At 31.9% G+C, this 24,766-nt stretch overlaps 2 protein-coding genes and 1 pseudogene across 2 annotated transcripts; all 3 read left to right on the top strand.

Annotated features, from left to right (window-relative positions):
* Window positions 1-5,090: 5,090 nt before the first annotated feature.
* Window positions 5,091-6,247, top strand: LOC104759574 (putative F-box protein At5g42430 pseudogene; annotated as a pseudogene).
* A 5,497-nt stretch (window positions 6,248-11,744) lies between these two features.
* On the top strand, window positions 11,745-13,096 carry LOC147924149 (uncharacterized). Its single transcript, XM_087496645.1, has 6 exons — window positions 11,745-11,879; window positions 11,950-12,220; window positions 12,305-12,419; window positions 12,543-12,685; window positions 12,769-12,853; window positions 12,948-13,096. The coding sequence occupies exons 1-6, from the start codon at window positions 11,745-11,747 to the stop codon at window positions 13,027-13,029; spliced, it is 831 nt and encodes a 276-aa protein (XP_087352771.1). The 3' UTR covers window positions 13,030-13,096.
* A 5,605-nt stretch (window positions 13,097-18,701) lies between these two features.
* On the top strand, window positions 18,702-20,224 carry LOC147924148 (uncharacterized). Its single transcript, XM_087496644.1, has 7 exons — window positions 18,702-18,839; window positions 18,969-19,233; window positions 19,317-19,434; window positions 19,568-19,689; window positions 19,796-19,883; window positions 19,978-20,055; window positions 20,155-20,224. Exons 1-7 carry the CDS (start codon window positions 18,702-18,704, stop codon window positions 20,222-20,224), a joined length of 879 nt encoding a protein of 292 aa, XP_087352770.1.
* The last annotated feature ends 4,542 nt before the right edge of the window (window positions 20,225-24,766 follow it).

Genomic DNA, 24,766 nt, shown 5'->3' with positions numbered 1-24,766 from the left:
TATTTTGATTGAGAAAAAGAAAAAGAAAACGTGTCACACCAACAAGTACATAAATAAATATATTTTTCCTTCTATATATATACTTTTTAGCATTAGAAATAAATGTTTATATTATATTAACTAAAACTCTTTAATCTTTTATAATAATATTGTTTTTTTTCTAACGTTGGTAGCCTTCTTACACATATTTTTGGTTTGTGTGTTAACAAAATAAAATATATACTAGGATATATCCCGTGCTTTAAGCACGGATCAACATTTTTAAAAAAATTTATAATATAATAATAAAAATTATTGTTTTATTTTTTAAAAAATTATTTTGTTTGAGATAATATTTATTTTTAATTGCTATGTAAATCTATTAGTCTATTTGAATACTAATTATTTTAGAATATTATAGTATTTTATTTTTGACGTATTATAACAGTTTTATATTATTTATTTGTTGTATTTGCATCATATTTTGTAAAATATAAAATAGTAATTTTAATATTATAATTGTGAGTAAATAAAAATTATTAATATATCATCTATATAAATTTAGTTTTACCAACCCGCCGTTGAAATTAAAACACACATTTTTTCATATTGAGTAATATATCTTCGTTTTAAAAAATTCAAATCACAACATATGCAGAAAATATGCATTTTATTAATTATAAGTATTATATGAAAGTTCTAAACAATTTGTAAATAAAATAAAATAAAGATGATAGGAGAATCATAATTTGAAATCTTAACAAAATCTTCAAATTTAGTTATTAAAAATAATTGTATTGTATACTTGGATATAAAATTTTAGTTTTTAAAATTCTGATTGGCTTATATATATATTTAAAAATAATTAGTAATTTCGTCCATAATTTATTAGAGAGAGAAAATATATTTTTAGATTTTTTTAGATTTTTTAATATTTGATATATGAGTGTTTTTTTATTTTTAATTTAATTATATTTATTTAAATTAGTTAATTAAGCTTAATTAATTTTTTCTAATGGCAATTGAATGTAATTTTTTACACATTTAAAGGTTAATTTCATATTTGTACTTCTCAATTAATATAGTAGGATATAGGGAAAAAATCAGTTGATATGTTGTGATATTTACATATTGAAGGAAAAAAAAAAGACTAAACCGGTCAAGTGGCCAAGAGAAGAAAATTAGGATTAACTCCAAATAGTCTAAACTTCTCAAGAAGTTTGGATATCATTTTATAAACTCCAAAGTGTGTTTTATAGATAGGTTACCGAATGTACTTTGTAATAATTCGAAGTTCGTATCACAGATATATCACAGTAATTAAGTAAAGGCAAAGCAAACCTAGAACATCCAAAAGCCTTGTTATGAGTTATAAGTTAAAACCAATTAGCACAGTTTGGTGATAATAATTGGCTAACAAAATTTTGTTTGTATATGTGTGTGTGGGTAAACGTGAAAATGGTGGCAGAAGAAGTGATGGTTCTTAAAGTTGAGAGCTTCTAGAGTTATCTTGTCAATGCCCAGCACCGAAATTATTAATTCGGAGACTACTCCAAATACTTTTCACACTTGATCACATCTTCATCTTCTTTTTTCATTTTTATCTCTAATTTTGTAATACACAACTTTTAATTTAAACTACATGCACGCTTCTCATTTTTTTATGGTGGTCAGACAAATTGTACTGGATGGAGATCAACCCAAGACAACCAGAGATTACAAGATCACACAATTGGTTTAATTAGGAATACTTTGTTTGTGAATATTTGTGATTCATTCTAAATAATTAGTTCGTTTTCTAATCTCGGAGAAGTGGAAACAAGTAATTTGGTACGACATGTTTGGATTGTGTAATATTAATCGGATCCTTAATGGAATATTTTTTTTCTTGTTGGAGTAAACTAGATTACCTTATTCGGACCCCAACAAAATTTTTGGCAATGTCTTCGGTCTAATAGTGTCCAACAATGAAACTTCCATCGAGGATGAAAAATTGGAAAAATATAAAACACACACAAAATGTTATTTCTAAACATGAGAAATAGATATGTACAATTAATTAAGATGCACATTTGTACGGTTCTGCAGTATGCTCCTAACTTCATAGCAGAAATATCACATAGTTTTTTTTTGGTTAAGCATTTTTTTTTAATGCCCTGATTTTAATGTTGTTTCATGTTTATATGTAACCATTCATTATATATAGTGATTAATTTTATATTATAAATCGTAAACATTTTGTGACCCCGAAATCTCTAAGCCAAAAGACCCTCAACTTCTTAACTAGAAAGTTCCAATATTCGATAAAACTAACTTTAAAAAATAAAATCGTAATTCAGTTCAATTATAATATGCAAACATCAGATTGACATTACAAGACATCTTCATACTTCATCTCTTATGTTTTTTTGTTATTAATCATTACTAGCTATAATCAGGTTTAGAAAGAAAGAATTTAACAATGTTTAGAAAGAATTTTTTTTTTAAAAAAAAGGAGTTTGGAGTTATTGAGATTAGGGTTAGAGAAGACATCATGACTGAAAATAAAAGAAGAAGAAAGAGAGTGAAGAGTAGAGTCAGATCAAAAGTCCAATCAGGGTTTCTTATTTAAGGCATTGTTTACCGTGAAAATAATATATACAAGTGCGAATATCTGAAGCTGACAAGTCGCAAAAGGGTAATAATATTCTCTATTTGCAGTAACTCAAGAGGCTTCGCTTTTGTTTGTGTTTTGATGCTAAAGGAAGTCTCTGAAACCAAACAGTGTCTTGTTTTTATCAAATCATCTATCTTCCCATTTCGCAACTAGGTTTTTTACTTTTAATTACGCTTACAAGTCGTACCCATAGTTAATACTCTCTGTTTTAAATAACTTAAATAACTTATTACAATAGATTTATCATAAAGCATAATCATTTTTTTTTTTTTTTTGTCGCACACATTAACTAATTCTAAACTTTAGTCTCCTGCCATTGTGTATTTACACACATGTGTTAATTGGTACGTAAGTATACATATTATGTGATATATATAACAGTCATGGATATAAATTTCCGACCCAAAGAGGAAACTGATTTTGTAAATAGATGTCTAGGACTTATATAGAGAGGATTATTACAATATTTGTTCTCTTGAAACTCTCTGATTTTTTGTTCTAATTTTCAGTTAATTTTATATGTACTAAAGCTATTAACTTATTTGATCAAGGAACACATAAGAAACTAAAATACGGTGAGTCAATGTGATCTTACAGACTTAGAAGATAAAGATGCATGCAGACGTTCATATGTAAGTAAAGTAGATGGATGCTAATGTATTGTCTGTTCATCAAATTCTATCTAGCTCTAAAATCTATGGAAATGAGGGGGTAAAAACATTGTAGCTATCAAATTCTAGAACTCAAAGTAAATATTAACCTTCAAGAAACCGCCACTTATGGAAAAAAGTTAAAAACTTTTTCGAAGTTGGTAGTTTTGGGTTGTCTTCACTCTTCAAGCAAACCTTATTTTGTTTTTTCACCCTTTGACACTTATTTTAACTTTTCACCTAGATCAGTAGTAACTCAGCTGGCCCTTACTTTTACTTCATAGATGAAATCTAACAATGTATATCAAATATAATAAATAAAAGTATATAAAGAATTCAAGGGTAAATATTGTGGACTAGACTTTTGATGAAATTTGGACTTCTATTTGTTGGAAACAATCTCACTTCTTCGGCTCTTCCCCTACACATCCTTGATAGTTGAAACGGTATGGCCTAATAAGTGACTCGCATGTTGAAGGGTATTCGGAAAACGTATACGTTTGTCATTTCTCCGCTAACAACCATAAACGACAACTAGCCATTCTCCGCACTTGAGTACGAGATTGAGTAAACTTATTTTTGTTGCGTTAACTAATTTGTTGGTTTTATTAACGTCTAGGACTAAGGTATGAGATTTAGAGTTTTCTTCTATAAGTATGTTACATCCAAGTCTGAAAAACCTTTCGAAATTGAAATTGGGAATGAGAGCTACATTTTCTAAAAAAATTATGGGACTTTTCCTTTATTTTTTCAAACAGCGGGAAAATGTGATACTGTAAAAACATTGTAGTAAATGGTGATTGAATATAGGAGTCTTAGGAGCGACAAGGAAACTATTAGAGAATGTATATAGTTGGTTTACCTTGGTATATCTCTCTTGTATAATTCGGTTAGCATAGTAGTTTAGTTTCACTTGTATTTAGCCTTAATTAGTACTCCCTCCGTTTCAAAATATAGGATGTTTTGGAGAAGTTTTTTGTTTCATAATATAGTATGCTTTCAAATTTCAATGCAACTTTTAGATTAGTTTAGTATTTTATATTATGCAGTATTGTTTCTGAATGGTTGAACATTTTAAAAGTAAAAATTTATTAATTTGCGTGCTTTGGTTAAAACATCCTATATTTTGAAACGGAGGGAGTATCTCATTTTACACTTGAAAAAAGTAAAATTTCTCGGATTCTGGATTCTGTTTCATCTCTCTCGATCTTCATGGGGAAAGCTAATAGAAATATACATAGACACAACACAAGTAAGAGAAAATATAGGAGTAGAATGAAAAAAATATGAATCATTGGAAATTGGATTAATCAATGTTGTTGTGTTAAAGAGATCGACCAAGTATCCATCTCTGGAACATCATGAATCTTTCCTCCATTTTATATATTATGTCGTGTGTCCTTCCTTCCCTGTAAGACTGAACTAAGAAAAACCTACTTTTGGTTCTTGTTTAACTTTAAATGTAACGACACGAGAGTGAGATTTTATGTACTAGGAAAGAGACTTGCTTAATTTGTGACAAATGTTATATTGTTTCGCGTAAGTCGTTATGTATCCAATAACTTCGTTGTTAAGAAACCATTGCTTGTTCATAAAAAAAAAAGTGTAAATTAAAGTTATATAACTCGGGGTGGTTAAGAAAGCCCATGCATCTTGGGCCTAAGTTAGCGCCGACCTCGAATAAGTTCCAAGATTAATTTGTATCATCTCATTAGGGCATGATTAACGGGGGTTGTAAGGGGGGTTTATGTCATTTTGTAATTCATTTGTTTATTTGTCTCCGTCCGAGAAGCAAATACAACGATATGAATTCCATCCCAATCGATCTCTTTCACGAGATCTTCACGAGATTGCCTGCGAAGTCAATCGGGAAGTTTTGTTGCGTTTCGAAGCAATGGGCGTCCATACTTGACCGTCAAGATTTCACCGAACTGTTTCTGACCAGGTCCTCGACCCGTCCACGTCTCTTATTTGCTGTCCAACGATACGGTGAGTGGCTCTTCTTCTCGTCGCCTCAAACTCAGAATCCGTATGAGAAGTCATCTCTTGCACTAGCTGCCGATTTTCATATAAAGTTACGTTTAGACGAAGGCTACTACAGATGTGAGTATACTTCTGGTTTGATCTATTTCTCTGGTACGAAGAGCCAAGTGATATGCAATCCTATCACAGGACAACATGCGATATTACCTAAAGCGGACAGAGAGTTGAGAAGTTTTTTTGGGTTTGATCCGATTGACAAGCAATACAAGGTATTGCTTATCAATAAAATAGGTGATGATGAAAGGGCTTATCATATTCTGACACTAGGAAGTGGAATAATGAGGTGGAGGATGATCCAGTGTCCCTTTACCCATTATGTTTATCATACGTGTAAAAGGATATGCATCAATGGGGTTTTGTATTACTTAGCTGGACTACCTGATGAAAGGTATAAGTACGGTAGTGTAGGTGTGATAGTTTGCTTTGATGTTAGGTTTGAGAAATTCACGTTTATTGATGGAGAGTGCTTTACCGATGGGCATAATACTATATTGGTCAACTATAAGGGTAAATTAGGTGGGATTAGTATGACATATGACAAGTCTGATGTCTTTGAGTTACGTATTTGTGTTCTAGAGGATGTCGAGAAACAAGAATGGTCTAAACGAGTCCATTTTATATCTCGTATGCGTGAGAAAGTCATTGAACCCTGGCCCTGGAATATTTACGTTGTTGGGGTGACTGCTACAGGTGAGATTGTTTTATCTGAAAAGTATACACATAAACCTAGTTATGTATACTACTTCAACCACGAAAGGAACACTCTCAAAAGTGTTGAAATCCAAGGTGTTGGAGAATACAAAGAATGGTTTAATCAACATAGAGTTTATTACGCTTTTTCAGACCATGTAGAAAATCTTAGTTTTGACGATTCAGAGCAACTCAAGTCAAGCTTCACACAGTAGGGAAGATGTAGAGAGATAAGAGACAGTGAGAGAAGAGATAGGTGAAAACAAATGGGCATGTCATCTGTGCTCGATCTATGCGTTTATGTTCTTTAGAGAATCAAATCTTTTGTGAGAATTACTCACTGCATATACCTTTTTCAACTTTTCTTATTAATCAGGTTTTTAAAACAAAATTAATTTTATTCTATATTTTCATCTCTCTTCAGTTTTAAATTTAACTAGGATTTCAAGCGCGGGACTAAATTATAAATTATTGTATTTTAAATAATAATTTTTAATTTATTTAGTTTTCAAATTTTCAATTAATTAACTTTTTGTCTAATTAATTTAAAATTTTGTTTAGATTTTTTTTTTCTTCTTACGTTTTATAAAGTTTATAACCTAATTACATTAAATTAGTTATTAGATAGAATATAAAATTCTAGATTTGTTTTGTTTTCTAGAATTAAACAGAGGTATATGCCTATATGTTAGTGTATCTTTTTATGTGTATTAAAACTATGATTACAAATCTATAGTATATATGAGATAAACTAATAATTTTAGTGTTGGTTCTATATTCCAAACCCGCCATACTAGGCGGGAAACCCGTGAAAGAAACCAGTGAAAACTCATCATATGAAACCTGTGAAAGTAAAAATTATTTTTAAATACGTAATACAAAATAAAAATAAATCTGTGAGCAAGCAATATCTTTTATATTTTATTATTATTTTTTGAATAAGATATCAAATTGAATGGTAAATATGTTTGTTACCTTTTAAAATCATACCGTTAGTTTTTTTGAATGATATATTTTATATTTGATTTTGAACATATATTTTAGGAGGAAATCAATGCGTTGAGATCAAAAATCTCGGCCACGGATCCTTCTCGAAGATCGAAAATCCATTTATTTCTTGGTTAGGCCGATTGTTTAGGAAATTTGTGTATGGAGAAAATATTGTTTTGTAAAACTGAAAACTTAATATTAATTAAATCAATTATAAACTTAATACTTAATGTTAAAGGGAGTGGTTCATATTGTTTTGGAAATTTATTTAGGATGGGAAATCTTGTTTTCAAAAATAGAAACTTAATATTAATTAATAGTAAAATGAAAAACAAATTAATAATTAATGCTAAAGGTAGTCTTGTAAATAGGTGGTAACTTCAGAATTTATTTGCTTAATGTACTTGGAAAATATAGTAGCTGCCTTGTCACCATCATTGAGATCAAAAGTGTTTCTTGCCGTGTGTACGTCGGAGGGAACCAGAATTGAAGAAGCAGAGATACATTGTGGCATGCATGGTCTTATTACTTACCCCAGCCTTTGTTTCAAACTCTTCCGTAGTAAATATAGCATCTTGAACCAAATATCCAAATCTATTTGTTGGAAACAATCACTTCTCTGCACATCCTTGAAACGGTCTGGAAAGAGACTTGCTTTAATTGTGACAAATGTTATATTGTTTGGCCTAAGTGTTTGTGTATCCAATAACGTGGTTGCTAAGAAACCATTGCGTCAATAATGGTCAACTAGGTAATAACCCGTGCTGTCGCACGGAGTCAAACTTTTGTTTGAGTTATTACATTTATAAATATATTTATTTAGTATAACATTTAAACTTATATTGGTTTGAATTCATCAAGTTTATGAAAGATTAAAATAGTAATCGTTTCACCATAAATTTTAGATTGACATGATGGTGGGTCTGGATAGAATGTGAACCGAATTAGTGATCGTTAGATTTTTATCAAAATCTTGAATTATCAAATCAGATAAAAATCACAAAAAAAACTAAAACTACATGAACTGGATAATTTAAATAAAATTATTAACCCGGTCAAACCCGTCCGCTAAGCCATCCCACAACATGTTTAACTATTTTGAGCCAAAAATATCTTTGCATCTGTCTCACTTGAATTTCTGAGATCCACGTGGGTTACAAATGCATTTCAATAAATCATTTTTTCTAATATATAAAATATATTTAAAGCTTAAACTTAATTAGTATTAATAAAGTTATGTGATAAAGTTTTTAAGAATAAGACAGTTTTTTTTTTCAAAAATACAATGACATATAGTTGTAAATAATAAATTTAATTGAGGTTAAATAGCTAAATTTGTCTCGATCTCTCTGGCGGTGACACATCAGCATTTTTAAAAGTGTGTTTCTCTATTAATATATAGGGGATACAATGACATAGAGCTGTAATTAATTAGAAAATTTAAGGGTATTTTGCTAAAAAGTGTCCTGAGCTCTTTGGCGGCAACACATCAGGTTTTTTTTAAATGTCATTCTCTATTAATATATAGGGGATGATTGATCAGTTGAATTGGTAGAATCTATATATACATTTTTAAGTACATTTTGGGTTATACCCTTTTATTTGTACTTATTTAAATTGTTATTTTGCAATGTTGATCCCTAAACAATTGCACAAGAAAACAATAAGTAAAATATGGGATTTCAAATCGATTACATTAACAATTTGATTATGATTTCCTTAAAAATTTGAAAAAAATCAATTAAACTTCTTAAGATTTCTATTGGTTTATTGTTTTTTATAATATCCCCTATATATTAATAGAGGAACATTTTGGCAAAAAAGCTAAGGTTTCAGCATTACAGAGCTCATGACACTTTTTCCTTTATTTGTCATCAGCTTTTAAAAATATTTACATTTATTTACCATTCTATTATTCTAAAATTATATTTTCATAAAATCTTTAAAATGAATATTAAGAACCCTTTGTTCATATGATATAATAATATAAAATTAATATTATAATAACTCTCACGTGTTAAATTTAATTATTATAAATTTTTTTTATATATATATATATACTATACAATCGAATTTTAAATATTTCAATTACCCATAAATATAATCAATTATATTAAACGAGAAGTGAAAACGTCCCACATTCAATCTCAGCAAAATTTTACCATTATACCATTAATGAAATTGCCCTTCACGTTGTAATATTTTGCCCCTGGACGTAAAATTACCTATTTTTCGCATTAAAAATAAATCAAAAATCGGATTAGAAATAATCTAATTGCATAAAAAGTTAATTGCACAAATAGAATTTGCTAAATTAATCCCTAAATTTTATGAATAAGATCTCTTTCACGCTTAATCAAAGGATACATGACATAATATAACACGCATAAATTGGGTAATTAATGGGCTTAGGTTAGATTTTTTAAAGATCCACGTAGATAAAAATTATGGGTTTATGCATGAAAAAAGCCCGATGAGAAAAGACCGTCTTTCTGTAAACCCTAAAAACCTAGAAACCCTAGAAATATAGATGCTTTACAACTATAAATACAATAATTTTCGTATGCTTTCACCATAACCCGAAAAAAGCATTCTTCTCTTGAATTTTAATAATTCTTTTATTATGTTCTCAAATTTATATTTGTATTCCGATCTTGCTGTTTTAAACGATACATCGACTGATCCCTTTTATTTTCCTTTTCGTATAGTGGTTTCTTGGAAAGCAAGATCCACAAATCATAAAGCTTTGGTTGTTGTTGGTTCATCTTCTAATCAAGGTATAAAATCGTTTTTTTTTGTTGAGTTTTATAGATTCGTTCATATTCTCAATTTCTAATTTGTATTCTTATTTTGTTGTTTCTTATGATTCACTTTTATTTTCCTGTTCGTGTAGCTGTTTCTTGGAAAGCAAAATTTCAAATCTTACTGTTTTGTATAGAAATTGAGAATAACGGTGATATCACCAACACAACCCGAAAAAAGCATTCTTCTCTTGAATTTTAATAATTCTTTTATTATGTTCTCAAATTCATATTTGTATTCCGATCTTGCTGTTTTAAATGATACATCGACTGATCCCTTTTATTTTCCTGTTCGTATAGTGGTTTCTTGGAAAGCAAGATCCACAAATCATAAAGCTTTGGTTGTTGTTGGTTCATCTTCTAGTCAAGGTATAAAATCGTTTTTTTTTTTTGTTGAGTTTTATAGATTCGTTCATATTCTCAATTTCTAATTTGTATTCTGATTTTGTTGTTTCTTATGATTCACTTTTATTTTCCTGTTCGTGTAGCTGTTTCTTGGAAAGCAAAATTTCAAATCTTACTGTTTTGTATTATTCACCTAATTTAATGTGTTTTCCTGATTGTGTAGTGGTTTCTTGGGAACCAAGATTCGAAACTCACCAAGCTTCGGTTATTGTTGGTTCACCTTTTAAAAAGGGTATAATATTTTACTATTTTGAATGATGATTTACATTAGTTTCTTTTGTCATGATCTCAAAATTATATTGGTTGCGAGCCAGAGATTATATATTACTATATTTTACTATATATTAGTTTCACTACAGATCTACAGAGTAATTGTATTAACCTGTTTGTATGGTTATTTCATATATAATAATATAATAATAATAATTTTTTGATTTAGGTATTGTGGAGGAGAATTTGATACTTAATAATATCAGGTATAATTTCTTATAATTATAATTCTTATCATGATTGTATTTTCCTTTTAAAAATTATTTATAGTTTATAATAATAAATAGTAGTTTTGTCTAAACTTGGATTGCCATGTTTCAGGACTATTATGATCGTAGATATCCATGGATTCGATTTACGGGTATTTCGTTTTTTAAAAAAATCGTGTTATGTAATTTTATGTGTAACTTAAATTCTACCATGTTTTAACTATTTTTAAAACGTTATATAAACATGTTTTATTTGATAATTTTGATTTACTTTTAACTAAAATATTGAACAGGTATCACCTAGGGAATGCTACAATGAAGATGGTCCTGAGGATAATGGTATGAATCGTCCGATGGCTACGACAGCTAAATTCTCGGAATGGATTATATTCAATACACAAGTTGCTCAAGCCAAAGGAATTACTTATTCTGAAATTCCAAAACCATTTGTTTGGTGTCCTAGAGATATGATATGGAAGAGAAAATCAAGGAGAAGACAATTTCAATCGCCATACAATATTCCTATAATATTTGTTTCGTTAAATTAATTTGAAATTTCTTTAAATGTAACAGTAGTCTTAAATTTATTATATTTATCTTTCATCTTTTTGAAATTATTTCACTTTAATGAGTTTTGTATGATATACAGTCTTCTCAATACATATAAAATACTTATCGTCATAAAGCTATTATATGGAAGACAATATAAAGCTGTTATCGTCATATTTCTCATATTTTTATTTCAATAGAAATTGAGATCGTTGAAAAAATTATGGTATATGCGATTAGTAACAACTTTAATTCAAGCAACAACAAAATTCAAACCGAGAATATGAACGAATGCATGTATGGATGCAAGTCCAAATAAAAAAGTTTTTTGTTATTTTCAAAGTCTTCGCATTGGTTAAAACAATTTCGAACTGACATTACCAAATTGACATAATTGTTTTACGTAACTTCCAATCACTCTTCCTATTCTCCTTTCTTCTTTCTAACGTGTAACCTCTCACCTTTCCTCTTTCTAAAAAATAACCAAGTACCAAACAAGGAGATGGTTGCATACATAGAAGATTTGAATCCATCAACAGATAGGTTGAGTGTTGCTGTTAAAGTACTGAGGCTGTGGATACCCGAAATCATTATAATGCAGCCTACCTACATTTGTTTGATCTTGGTTGATGAGAAGGTAACAATCCATTTATATCCATCATCTCCTTAAAGTTTAAATCTGAAATTAGTTTTTTCATATAATTTAGGGAAAAAGAATTGAAGCTAAATTCAGAAGTCAGCTTTACTTTGCTGAGTACATAGACGTGTTGCAAGAAGGACGATGGTTTCTTCTTTACAAGTTCCAAGTTGTTGAAAATCAGAATATTTACAGGAATTGTAACAATTCTTTTGAAATATTGATCACTCGCCAAACTCGCATCACTCCGATCCCACCTAGATGTGGAGACAATTTTTTTCATCTAATAGATGCACTAACAGTGGAAAATACTGCAGAAGATGAGAGTAATTGTTGTGTTGGTAAATTAATTTAAATATACTGTTTAACTTACTGTTTTTATAAAACATTATTTCCTTAGATTCATAGTTTTTTGATTTTTTCAGATTTTTGTGGAACGGTGGTAAGGGTAAGGCAAGGTCGTAAAATTGTTTTCCTAGAAAATGAAGTTGGATTCAATGGTCTGAAAGAGGTTCTTCCCTTTACTGTAATTGACATCAAGTAAGTTTATAGTTTTAAAATTTTAAAAACAAGTACTACCTCATTTGATTTATTTTTGCCAATGAAAATAGTACATAATTATTAAGACTGAAGTTGTCAAATGTTGTTTTTTTAAATGCAAAGTAACAAACAGGTTGAATGTATTGCCGTCGGTGATACATGTTCGGAATTTCGTGAAAAATGGGAACAACATGTTGCAAGTCCTTCCTATGCCAGTGAACCAATATTGTGTCTGCTTACGTTTTGGAGAATCTCTGTCTTTGGAGGTATTAAGCAATATATAAGCATTTGTTTTAGATAAGCCAATATATCAAATTAAAGATTTGGAACTTACTTATTTTTGTAAAAGGTCGGCGTTGTCTAATGTCTCAAATAAGATGTTCTAAATTTTTACTTGGCAATGAAGCAAGAGCATTCACTACAGATCCTGCACTGTAAGTTCTTAAATTTCCTATACTATGACAGATTATTAATATGGAATCTTTATTATAAGATGTTTTAGTTATTATGTTCCTTTATCTTTCGCAGTCTTTGTTTCCATGAATCATCAGACGATGAAGATTACAACGGCTCAGAAGAAGATGAGAGTGATTCTAATGATTCGATCTAATGTTAAGATTTGTTCGCCTATTCCTAAATTTCGTAAAAAACTTTCGTTTACTTACTATTGAATTAACTTAAGCTGTTTGTTGTTTTAATATTGGACCTATATTTTCGCATATTATGCGAATAACTCTTATGGGATTTTTAATTTATGTTCAAATATGTCTTTTAAAGATACTTTTGACAGAGTACCTTTCATGAATGACAGATGCATGCCATTTATATAATCAGATGAATGACATATATATCTTTATAATATGTTATATATATTCTTTTCATACGGATCATTATCTGAATGATAATAATTATTGAAAACTTAGAGTGATAAACATGAAAATAATTATATTTTGGAAATGAAATATATTAATTAGATTTTACATAATATAGAGATTATGATGCAAGTAAATATTGTCTAAATAAGTAAATAAAAATTTATAATAGATATATATCTGATATTTTTGTATATATCTATTATTAATTATAAATACACGAATCTCATAATATTTTATTTTAGTATTTAGGAAAATATAGTAATTTCTAAGGTTATATATATACAGAGACGTTTGACAGATCTTAAGTACAATATCCAAAACTCTTGAATATTCCAAGGTTCTTTAAAACTTTGTACACATAATTCTTTAGTGATGTTTCAAAATCATAATTTGTATATAATAATTGATTTAGTTTATTGCAGGTTAAATTATGGCTACGAATTGTCCGACTGATCGTGTTTCACGTTTGAATCCTTCAAAATACGAATGGAAAATTCGTGTTAGGATTTTGTGTTTATGGGAAGAAAAATCTCTTCGTCTTGGTTCAACCCTAGAGATGGTCCTAAGTGATAATCAGGTTTGCTAATTGTTTAAATTGTTAGGTAATCAGGTTTTCCAAATTTTGATAGAAATTTAATTATATTTGTTTTATTTAAATAGGGTATAAAGATCCAGTGTAGTTTTCGTGGTGATGTTTATGACAGATTTGTGTCCAAATTTCATCTTGGCGATTGGATTGAGCTTGAAAATTTTAAAGTTGTCGATCAATATGGGTCATGCAGAGCTACCACGCATCGATACAAGATTATTATTTTGTATAAGACCAAGATTAGTAAGACTTCGATTGTTGGAGGTGAAGAATATTTTGAATTCATCGATTATAATCGAATATTAAATGGTTATTATTGTGATGATTACTTGATCGGTGAGTTATTTTATTTATCTACTTTAGAAACTTTTATAATTGGTATCTTTATATATTATATATTATTTTGATATGAGTTTGCGTCTTATATTTTAAGATGTCATTGGAGAAGTTACCAATGTTGGTAAAATGGATACTTGGAATGATAAAAAAGACTCGATGGGTCCGAATGATGGCAAAAAGTATGAGCTTAGATCACAAAGTGATCATATTCGTAAGTTGCTAAAGATGTGCTGCCGAGATACTTTTTCAAACGATGTGGATGATTTAGATGACACTGACTCGGATGATGTCGACTCTGATGTATCCGAAATTGAATATGATGACGGAAATTGTTCTGATGAGGATTATTGTGAAGAACAGGAAGGTAAAGAAGATGAAGGCGATTATGAGGATGACACAGATGATATTGAAGACGACGAATATGATTCTGAAACAAGTGTAGATGCTGAGACTGAAGAAGAAGAGTATAAGAAGCAAGTTTCTTCTCCAAAAGGGAACGAAACACTAGAGTACTCTATGTACCATAGAATTTCCTTTGACCTTCGTGATTCCAGGTATTTGGTTTTAAACATATTATCCAATGGACACTCCTTAAATATATTAACGTTTGATATTTTAAATATTTTTATTTAGTGGTATGCTTTTGCGGTGTGAGTTAACCGGAATAGCGGCTGACGATTTCTATAAGACTTACAAAGATTCTATAGGTGAGAGCCTCGATGGGGTGTAATTGATGTCTTCCAAGGTATATACTCTATTCATTCGTTTAGAATGTTTTAAATTATATTTGATAATACATAACTAATCAGAATTCTAAATCAAATGTGTTGTAGGAAGGAGGTCTGTATCGAACACTATATGTACTCAAGTCAGACTTAACCCGGATATTCCAGAAGTTGAAATATTTAGACGATCGTATGTTACACTTTATTGTTAGTTTCTTATATTAATGTTCTGAAGATATATTTTTAATTTATGATTTGTGTTATAGGAACACCAGGAAGAGAGCACGCACAAAAAAATGATTGAATTGTTGTAAGAATACCTGGAAGTCATCTTGCACCAAGAACAAAGCCAAAAAAGACATCAACATGTGTTTTTTTTTATTATGTCTACGTCTCTATGTTTTAAATTATTCACCTTTAGTTTCGAATCTTCAAATTTCAATACTGGATTATTGTTACTATGGTCAAGAATGCTCATATTTTTATATTTTATATTATTTAAATTTATAAAATTATCTGTTATATTATATAATATTTAAAAAATAAATTCCAGTGATATATTAATGTATATGACTTCATAAGGTTTGAATTCTTCTTTACGTAAGTAAAAACGCACAAACAGTATGTGTTAATAAACTTAAATGGGCCTAATCTCATGAGACGCCAACATGCACAGGCCTCGCGACTCTTTGGACATATATTTAAGCACTTACGTCTCTCCTATATTGTGAGTTCCAGACCTTTCGTTGTCTCTTCTTAACCAAAAAAGTCTTTTAAACTTCTTTATCCACCTATTATCATCCGTAACTTTCAGGTATGTTATCAGAGATTTATTAAGTTTTATGTTTATTCAGATTTTAACTTGCAAACCAAATCTATTTTAAAATTTTATAGGTTCGAATTCCGCGATGGAAGGTGAAAGTTCTAGAAAACGCAAAGAACCCATGTCCGATTATCAATGGGAGGACGAAGCAATCGACATCGTTAAGAAGGCGTTTCAGAAATCTAGAGATGATTCACAGAAGGAAACGTCGAAACGATTCACTGCGATTATCGACATGGTGAAAGAGCACATGAAGAAGAAAGAAGAATCGACCGAACTCACCTGTCAACTTGAAACCGTCGATGCTCAACTGACGCTAATGAATGATATTTTGGAAGGGCGCATCGATTTGATTGAAGAGTGTAAGAGGCTGGAAGGGGTTAAGGATATTCTTGAGAAAGATGTAAAAGATTGTGTTGTGCCTGAAATTCATTGGGATAAACTTCGTATTCCATTTAGTGGTTAACAATCTTTGTAATTTCAGTTTAAACATTTTTAAAATTCGAGTAAAATATTTACTTAATACAATTACCATATATCTTTATAATAGATCTAACGAATCTGGAATAATTTACTAAACGTGTTTATATTAAAAGATATTGAGTTTTTTGTGAAATGGAAAATAATAAAATCACGAAATTAAATTTAGAAATATAATTGAAAACGAATTTAGATAAACGGACTTAACTAAACAAATATATGCTAAAGAAATATACAAAAAGATATGATTCTCAAACAGCAAATCTAAAAAATATATTTTCACACTTAATAATTTATTTAAATATTGCAGTGATATATGTTACTATAATGTTCTTAAACTAAAATTGGATAAAATACAATATAATCAATCGTTATCTCACAAGATAATATTTTAATTCTTAAAATGTTTCTAATGATAAACTCCCTATATTTTATATGTATTTTTATTTTGTATATATATATATATATGTGTGTGTTCATTAGATGCTTTGAGAGCATTATAATTTCTTTTGACACGCCGAAACATGACCACTGATCCTAATTCCTGTGTTTATATTGCCGACTTACATCCTTTACTCATCCAAAGAAGGATCAAGGTAAAGGTTATCAGAAGATTTGTTTGCAGTACTGCGTTAAATAACGTTATCAAGTTTGTGCTATCCCATGAGCAGGTAATAATACAAACATCTATTTCGAATGATAAGCAATTATAATAATATTTGATATGTTAATATTTGATATGTTTTCACACTAGGGTTCAAAGATACATGGATCTTTTGAAAGGAGTTTGGTTCAACGCTTCAAACCGTTTTTTAACGAAGGGAATTGGTTGATCTTATCTAATTTTGATATAACACCCGTTGTTGGAACTTTTATGCCTACTACACATCAATTCAAAATAGTCTCAAGTGGCATGACTTCAGCGCAGCTGATACCCTCTTTGAATGAAAAAGATTATTTTTCATTCGTAACTTTCATAAATGTCCTTTCTGGCTCGATAAATCCGAATATGTGTATTGGTAAGTAGTGTATCAATTATTTTAGTTGTCTTACATATTTTTAATTCAATATTTCAAAGTGATTAGTTAGTAATTATTCTCATTTAGATTTAATTGGACGTCTTTTGCGTGTGGAAAAATCTGAATACATTTTTGCTAACAACGTGCACACCGGCCTTTTTTTTTAACTTGAAAACGAAGAGTAAGATTTCTTAATTATTTATACAAACAATATTTAAGTCTTTCATATTCTTATTATTTTTTACTAATTTCCTGTTCCTATTAAAGTGGTATACGTTTGAGATGTCATCTGAGAAGAGGGTATTTGGAGTATTTTTACGATAGACTCCGTCAAATTGATGAAGGCATCATCATATGCATAGTCAGATTCGGTCAAATTAATAATGTTGAAGGTGAGTGAAAAATTAAACTATTATGGTAACTTTGTGAGAGTAAATACTAATGTTATGTTATGTTTTCAGGTCGTACAATGATTACTACCGCATGCACCTGTACACAGATTCTATTCAACTATCCATGTCTTGAAGTTTTGAATATGCAAACTCACTTTGAAGGTTCTGAAGATTAGTTTATGGTTTTACTTTATGATTTTATGTTTTTTTTGGTTTCTTCTTTTATTTATGAATTTTGGTTTTGAATTATTATAGTTAATTTAGATATGAGTACACTTCTTGGAACTACAATGCTTACTACACATGAATTCATAATTCTATCCAACATCATTACTTTATATCTTTATCATCTTTCATAGGTGTCCTTTCGTGCTCTATAGATTTGGATATGTGTCATTATATCAGATTTAAATTTCTGATCAAAAGATATTTATTTTGATTTTTAGATTTGATATGTTGAAAGCTTTATTTACGTCCAACATCAACTTTATTTTGATATTGAATGAGAAGAGTGAGATTTGTATACAATACAAAAAAAAAAAAATACTGTTTACTTATTATATTAATAATGTAATTTATCTTAATGTTCAATTGAAATTGAAGATGGCATTGTTATGTGCGTTGTCATTATCACCATGATTATATTCAACTATCTATATTTTGAGATTCAAAAATGTAAAACCGTATGAACGGTTTATATTACATAAAATTATTAATCTTTCAAGATTAGTTTATGGTTTTATGTTATGTCTTCGTTTTATATTTATATTTGCGAAATCACCTAACTAATATTCTTAATAGAACTTTAATTCTACATTCGATGTATATATTTTTATGTATTTTCAATGCTTTACTTAATAGATGTGACTGGAAACAACGATTCGAGTCGAAACTTTCAATGCACCCTTTAAACACACCCTAAAATTTTTAAAGACGAAATATATAACATAAAACTGAAATATTATCTTTACAACTTCCTCATCTTTTACCCTTTTCACAAAATTATCTATTTGCCATCTCTCTTCAATTTTTTTTAAAAAATGGCGAATTTTGTGTTTCTTAAGAAGTTGAATCCTTCGACCATGCAGTGGATGATTTGTGTCAAGGTGTTTCATTCGTGGAAAGTTAAAAATTGTTCCAATGATGTTTCGAAAGAACTAATCTTGGTCGACGAAGAGGTATTGTTTTCTATTTTTTAGAAAATCTTATAATAGTTACATGTTCAAAGATTATATGCGTTGTCAAAACGGATTGGCATAAAATCATGATGTATTCAAAATTTTAACTACACTTACACTGTGAATTAGGGATCTTTTGGACATGATATGATTCCGGCAGCACTCAATGGGCTTCCGTCTTTTGTAATGACCGAGAATCAGAGTTATGTTATAGAGTGGTTCGAAGTCGAGGAGGATAAAGAGCAGATCCACAAAACTAATCTTGGTTATCGGATTCTTTTCACGGACAAGACTATCATACGTCTTGCAAGCGACCCTATAATTTGCAAACCGTTTACTAACTTTGGTTTTAAACGTATTTATGATAATGAATTTCATGGACGTTGGCCTTACTGTAAGTTTTAGTTTAGAATGTATTGTTTAAGTTAATTTTAAAATTATGCTTCTTATAATACATTTTTGTGATTTATTATGCAGTTAATTTGATCGGATGCATCACTAATATGGGGGAAATCAAGAGTTTTAAACAAGAAGACACTGGTGATCGTTGGAGTCTGATGGACCGCTACATTAGGTTCAGAATCATGTCAATTGAGTAAGTAAAAATATCATTGCATGCACGAGTAACTTTAATATAGAAGAATCTTTGGAAATTGGATGCAAAATCGTTATAAAAATTTATATGTACTTGGCATAATACGTTGAATCACCTTTTATTTTTGTCCTAGGGGAAATGTACTTGACTGCTTTGCAACAGGATGTTATGCAAATCACATGTTCAAACTGTTCAAGGTGGGTACCGGGAAGAGGATTTGTCTGTTCAAAATGTGGAAAGGAATCAAATGTGGAGGTAATGACATTTGTGAATATATTGTCCGTTTAAACTTAAAGTTGTTAATTGTGATTGAGAAATTATTAACGATTTATATTCGTTTAACTATAATTGGTAACGTTAGATGATAATGTTCTTCTAACCAACGGTGATGGATGTTCGGACATAATTGAGGATCCAAAGGGTGTAGAATTTACAGAGTACATGTACATGTAAGTTAAATTCTATCGATCGTTTTCATTTAAAAAAAAAAAAAAAGCATGTGCACATATATAAAGTTATATTTGAATTTCGAATAACGTTTAGGTACAATTTCATTGAACATGGAGAGTCAAGGATTCAGGATTTGAATGATACCGACATTCGTTTCGTTATGGACTTGAGGTGAATAAGAAATAAAACTTATCAATTTAAGTATCTAATTGATGAATAGAACTGATTATAACTTGAATAGAACTGATTATAACTTTTTATTGTCTATAGTGACACACTCGGATCCTTTATTCATCCTGCTGCTGAGGACTCTTTTGACAAGCATCGAATCCCCGTTTGATTACTCTGTTCTATTTAATGTTAATTTGCTTTTGCACGAAGACATGTTTTTAGTATTTTTTTCTTTGGGATCAAAAGACATGAACTTAAATATTAGTTTTAATTTTTACTTAAGAAATATTTCTAAATAACAGTTGTTATTTTATGGTTTCAGTCGTTATTTTTTGTTTTATTTTAAAAAGACATATTTTTATTTGGATGTTGATTGCAAATGTTTATGCATTAACTCAATGAATTAAACTAATAAAGGTCAGCATCCAAGCAGAAGATTCCAAACATATTGCCTCGATATAAACATCATATTTTCAACACACCAATTACAGAAATCTTGAAAACCAACAAAATATTGTTCATTCTTATCAATCAGTAACGCATGCAGCTTTCCCTGTGTAATACACAAGACTTAATTCAAGCCACACAAATTTAAAAATATAATACTATCCGCTTCTTTTGTTTTTGAATAAATATATGAAATATGAAAATTTCTTAACCATTTCCTTTCCTTTCTCTGTTGTATCTCTAATTCTTCAAAAGAAACAATGGTCGTGTACGTAAGAGATTTGAATCCTACAGTACATAATCTGAGTGTTGCTGTCAAAATACTTAGAAAATGGCTACCGGATTTAAATGATGGGCAACATTTTTATGAATGTTTAATTCTGGTAGACGAGAAGGTATCTTTCTAACTCTTTTCATATATAACAATAATTCAATTATGACATGAAATAATGATAAATTTAATTTTAGGGAGCAAGGATTGATGCCAAAATAGAAGTTTCTCTATATATAAAAAAGTTTCTTGGTAAGATTAAGGAAGGAGACTGGTACGTGCTATCAGATGTTAGAGTAATTAAAGGCCAACAATCACTTAGAAACTCTAACCATCCGTTTCAAATCAAGTTCATGAACCAAACAGACATGGTTCCAATACCTCCAAGAAGCAGTGACAATTTCTACCGTCTTATTGATTCATCAATGATGCAGAATTTTTCACCAGAAGAGAAGAACTCTTGTGTTGGTAAGTTCTTATATGCAAGTAATCTTGTAACATCCGCGAACCAGATTCTGTGATTTTTGGAAGGAGTGTCGATCGACACCCTTGTGGCATCGATCGACACCCCTTTGTCTGGGTTCGTCGGGTTTGTTTTAATTCGCAATTTTGGTTTGGTTGGTTTGGTTTAGTTAACTAAACCGAGTATATAAGTGGAGAAGCGACAAACGAAGGGTTTTAGGGTGTGTGGTCGCCGTTTTCAGAGTTAGAGAGAGAGGAGAGAGCCTATTGTGGTTGAAGGAGATTAAAGGAGAAAGATCAGAATCGTTAGGGTTTGAGAGGAAACAGTTTCGGCATATCAAATCGTTCTCAAAGGTAATAAAATTTGGTGGTTTTATTCCCAAGTCTTTCATCGTCATTCGCCTTTTTACAGAAGTAGATTTGGATTTAAACTCGATGAGTTATTGGCAGTTTCGTGAGACACGTTTTCTCAGACGCGAGTTGGGACCATCGGAGATTGTAACTGAGATCGTGGTCTCGTGTAGTGTCTGATCGTGCTGAAATTTTGTGGGAAGCTTCGTGACGTCTAGGGGTAGCTTTTCACCGGCGCGATTTGATAGTTAACGGTTGGTTTTTATTTTAGGGTTTCGTCTTTGAGACTGTTCTTTTCTGATGTTTCTGTCCAGTTTTGTTATAAGTCGTTTTTGGTTGTGTGGCTTGTTGTAGGGCGTTTCTGGGCTGTTTCAGACGTTAGGAGGGTCTCAACTGGTTGTATTGGTTGTTATAATCAGTTGATAAGGTGAGTGCATGACCATGGCTTATCTAAGCCTGAGAATCCTTTGTTGTTCTTGCTTGATTGGTTGTGTTAGTGGTGTTGTTCTTGCTTGTGGTGGTTGTGTTATGGTTCTTATAGGTTCCTGAAGGTTTTGGGTGAGGTTGGAACGGATTGGAGATGATTGGAAACGGAGGTTCGTCGTTCGGATCCGTGCAGTTCGCGTCTGCGAAGGGAGTGTCGATCGACACCAGTTAGGTGTCGGTCGACACCATGTTTGGTCAGTGTCGATCGACACCTCTCTGGTGTCGGTCGACACCAAGTTGCTTGTTATGTGATTTCCTGGTTTGTTTGTGTTTGGTTGTTATTTGTTAAGCATTGGTTTCTCAGTGGCTTGTGTGTATAGCCCAGTAGATGGGAGGATTGCCTCACTAAGTATTTGTGATAATACTTACGCATCTCAATTGTTGTTTGTGGTGTGCAGGTAAAGGTATGTGACGTGGAATCATGGCGATGAGGAGGAGGATGAACTAGGGTCTCGTTTGTGTGTTGTTGGTCTTTGTTATATTATTTAGGATGGAACCTTGGATAGAGATATGTTAGGTTGCTGGATAGAATGGATAGAAATGTTATTGTATTGGTTTAGTATTATTGATATGTTTCCGCTGTGCATGTAATTGGATGTTGGTTTATTATTGGTTGGTATGTTTCCGCTGTGTGTACTGGTTGTTATTGGTTTAATTTGGTAGTATAGGCTGCATAATTGTTTATATTGTATTTAATTATAAAAAAAAAGGTCGGGTTGTTTCATTTTGGTATCAGAGCCCTTACGGTTCTAGGATGGTTAAGTGAATGAGTTAGAGCGGTTTAAGAATTTAATTGGGTGAATTATTTTCCTTTTTGCTTGATGCATGATGTTGTGTGATGGAATTGATTATGAGTAGTTAGTCAATTTGTTTGTGGTATGGAGTCCTAGTATCATCCTCTTCGAGCCTTCAATGAGATTCCACGGTAAGTGTTTTTGTGTATTGTTAGTTGTGTAGTGTTTTTAGCTTCTGTGCGGGGGTTGCAGTTGGCTATTGAAAAGTTGTTGGAAAGTGGTAGATCACGCCGGTATCGGGAAATACCGTTGGCGGTGAGTTGTGTAAGTGGATGTATTGCAAATGGAGTTCATTTGGATTTTTGACTCGTGTGTCTTGTGGAAAGGAAATAGCTCGGGAGTTCTATAAATAGAAAGTTTCCATAAATAGAAGGTTGCTATAAATGGAAAGTTTTATAGGAGTTAGAGCTTTTCTATTTTTTGAAAAGTGTATGGAAATACCTTGGGGGTAGGGTGTTCCAGGGTGACCGGGTGGTGGTCATGGTGGTGTTCGGGATATGAGTTTTCGTGAGGGCGCAATGCTAAAAGAGGAAAGTCTCTAAAAATAGAAGTTTCCAGAAATGGAAAGTGTTGAGGTAGATCTAGTCGGGAGATACTCGTTGACATCGGACTTGTTTGCTCAGGATTGTGTGGGCCCAACTCATGTGATACCGATAGCTCGATGGACTTTGTGGCCAGAGAGTGGGAGTGGTATGTTTGCTTCGGATGACGATCCGTGAGCGCGCTTTAGGGTGACGACCTTAGAGCGGGATTTTGAGACTCCCTGGATACCGTAGCTGTGAGTTGTGGCTCGGCAGTGAGCCGGTATGTCTCGAGGGTTGCGACCCGAGAGCGGGGGGAGTGGGCGTGTGAGACTCCCTGGATACCGTAGCTGTAGGCTGTGGCCTGGCAGTGAGCCGGTATGACTCGAAGGTTGCGACCTGAAAGCGGGGGGAGTGTGTGTGTGAGTGACTTCCTGGATGCCGTAGCTTAAGGCGGTTGGCCTGATAGCGAGCCGGCATGATTCGTTGGTTGCGACCACGGACGGGGGAAGCACTGAGTTGTGAGCAAATAGTGTCTTTGATGTGAGTATATTGACTAGAGGGAGACCTCGTGGTTCAGTCGGAGGTGTGCGGGCTGTTGCGACAGTGCACGGGAAACCTTGGCTGACGGTATTTAGTCCGGGCGGGGACGTGAGGGCCGTGTTGACGGTGGCACGGAGGTCCTTGACAATTGGACGGTTTTGCGGGATTTTGAGACTCCCTGGATACCGTAGCTGTAGGCTATGACCTGGCAGTGAGCCGGTATGACTCGAAGGTTGCAACCTGAGAGCGGGGGGAGTGTGTGTGTGAGTGACTTCCTGGATGCCGTAGCTTAAGGCGGTTGGCCTGATAGCGAGCCGGCATGATTCGTTGGTTGCGACCACGGACGGGGGAAGCACTGAGTTGTGAGCAAATAGTGTCTTTGATGTGAGTATATTGACTAGAGGGAGACCTCGTGGTTCAGTCGGAGGTGTGCGGGCTGTTGCGACAGTTGCACGGGAAACCTTGGCTGACGGTGTTCAGTCTGGTCGGAGGACGTGCGGGCCGTGTTGACGGTGGCATGGAGGTCCTTGACAGATGGACGGTGTTGCGGGATTCGAGGACGAATCCTTATTGGTGGGGGAGAATTGTAACATCCGCGAACCAGATTCTGTGATTTTTGGAAGGAGTGTCGATCGACACCCTTGTGGCATCGATCGACACCCCTTTGTCTGGGTTCGTCGGGTTTGTTTTAATTCGCAATTTTGGTTTGGTTGGTTTGGTTTAGTTATCTAAACCGAGTATATAAGTGGAGAAGCGACAAATGAAGGGTTTTAGGGTGTGTGGTCGCCGTTTTCAGAGTTAGAGAGAGAGGAGAGAGCCTATTGTGGTTGAAGGAG

The sequence above is a fragment of the Camelina sativa genome, chromosome 17 (genome assembly GCF_030686135.1).
Source record: "Camelina sativa cultivar CO46 ecotype springtype chromosome 17, ASM3068613v1".
Taxonomy (NCBI): Eukaryota; Viridiplantae; Streptophyta; class Magnoliopsida; order Brassicales; family Brassicaceae; genus Camelina; species Camelina sativa.
This window is presented reverse-complemented; position numbering and strand designations above follow the sequence as displayed.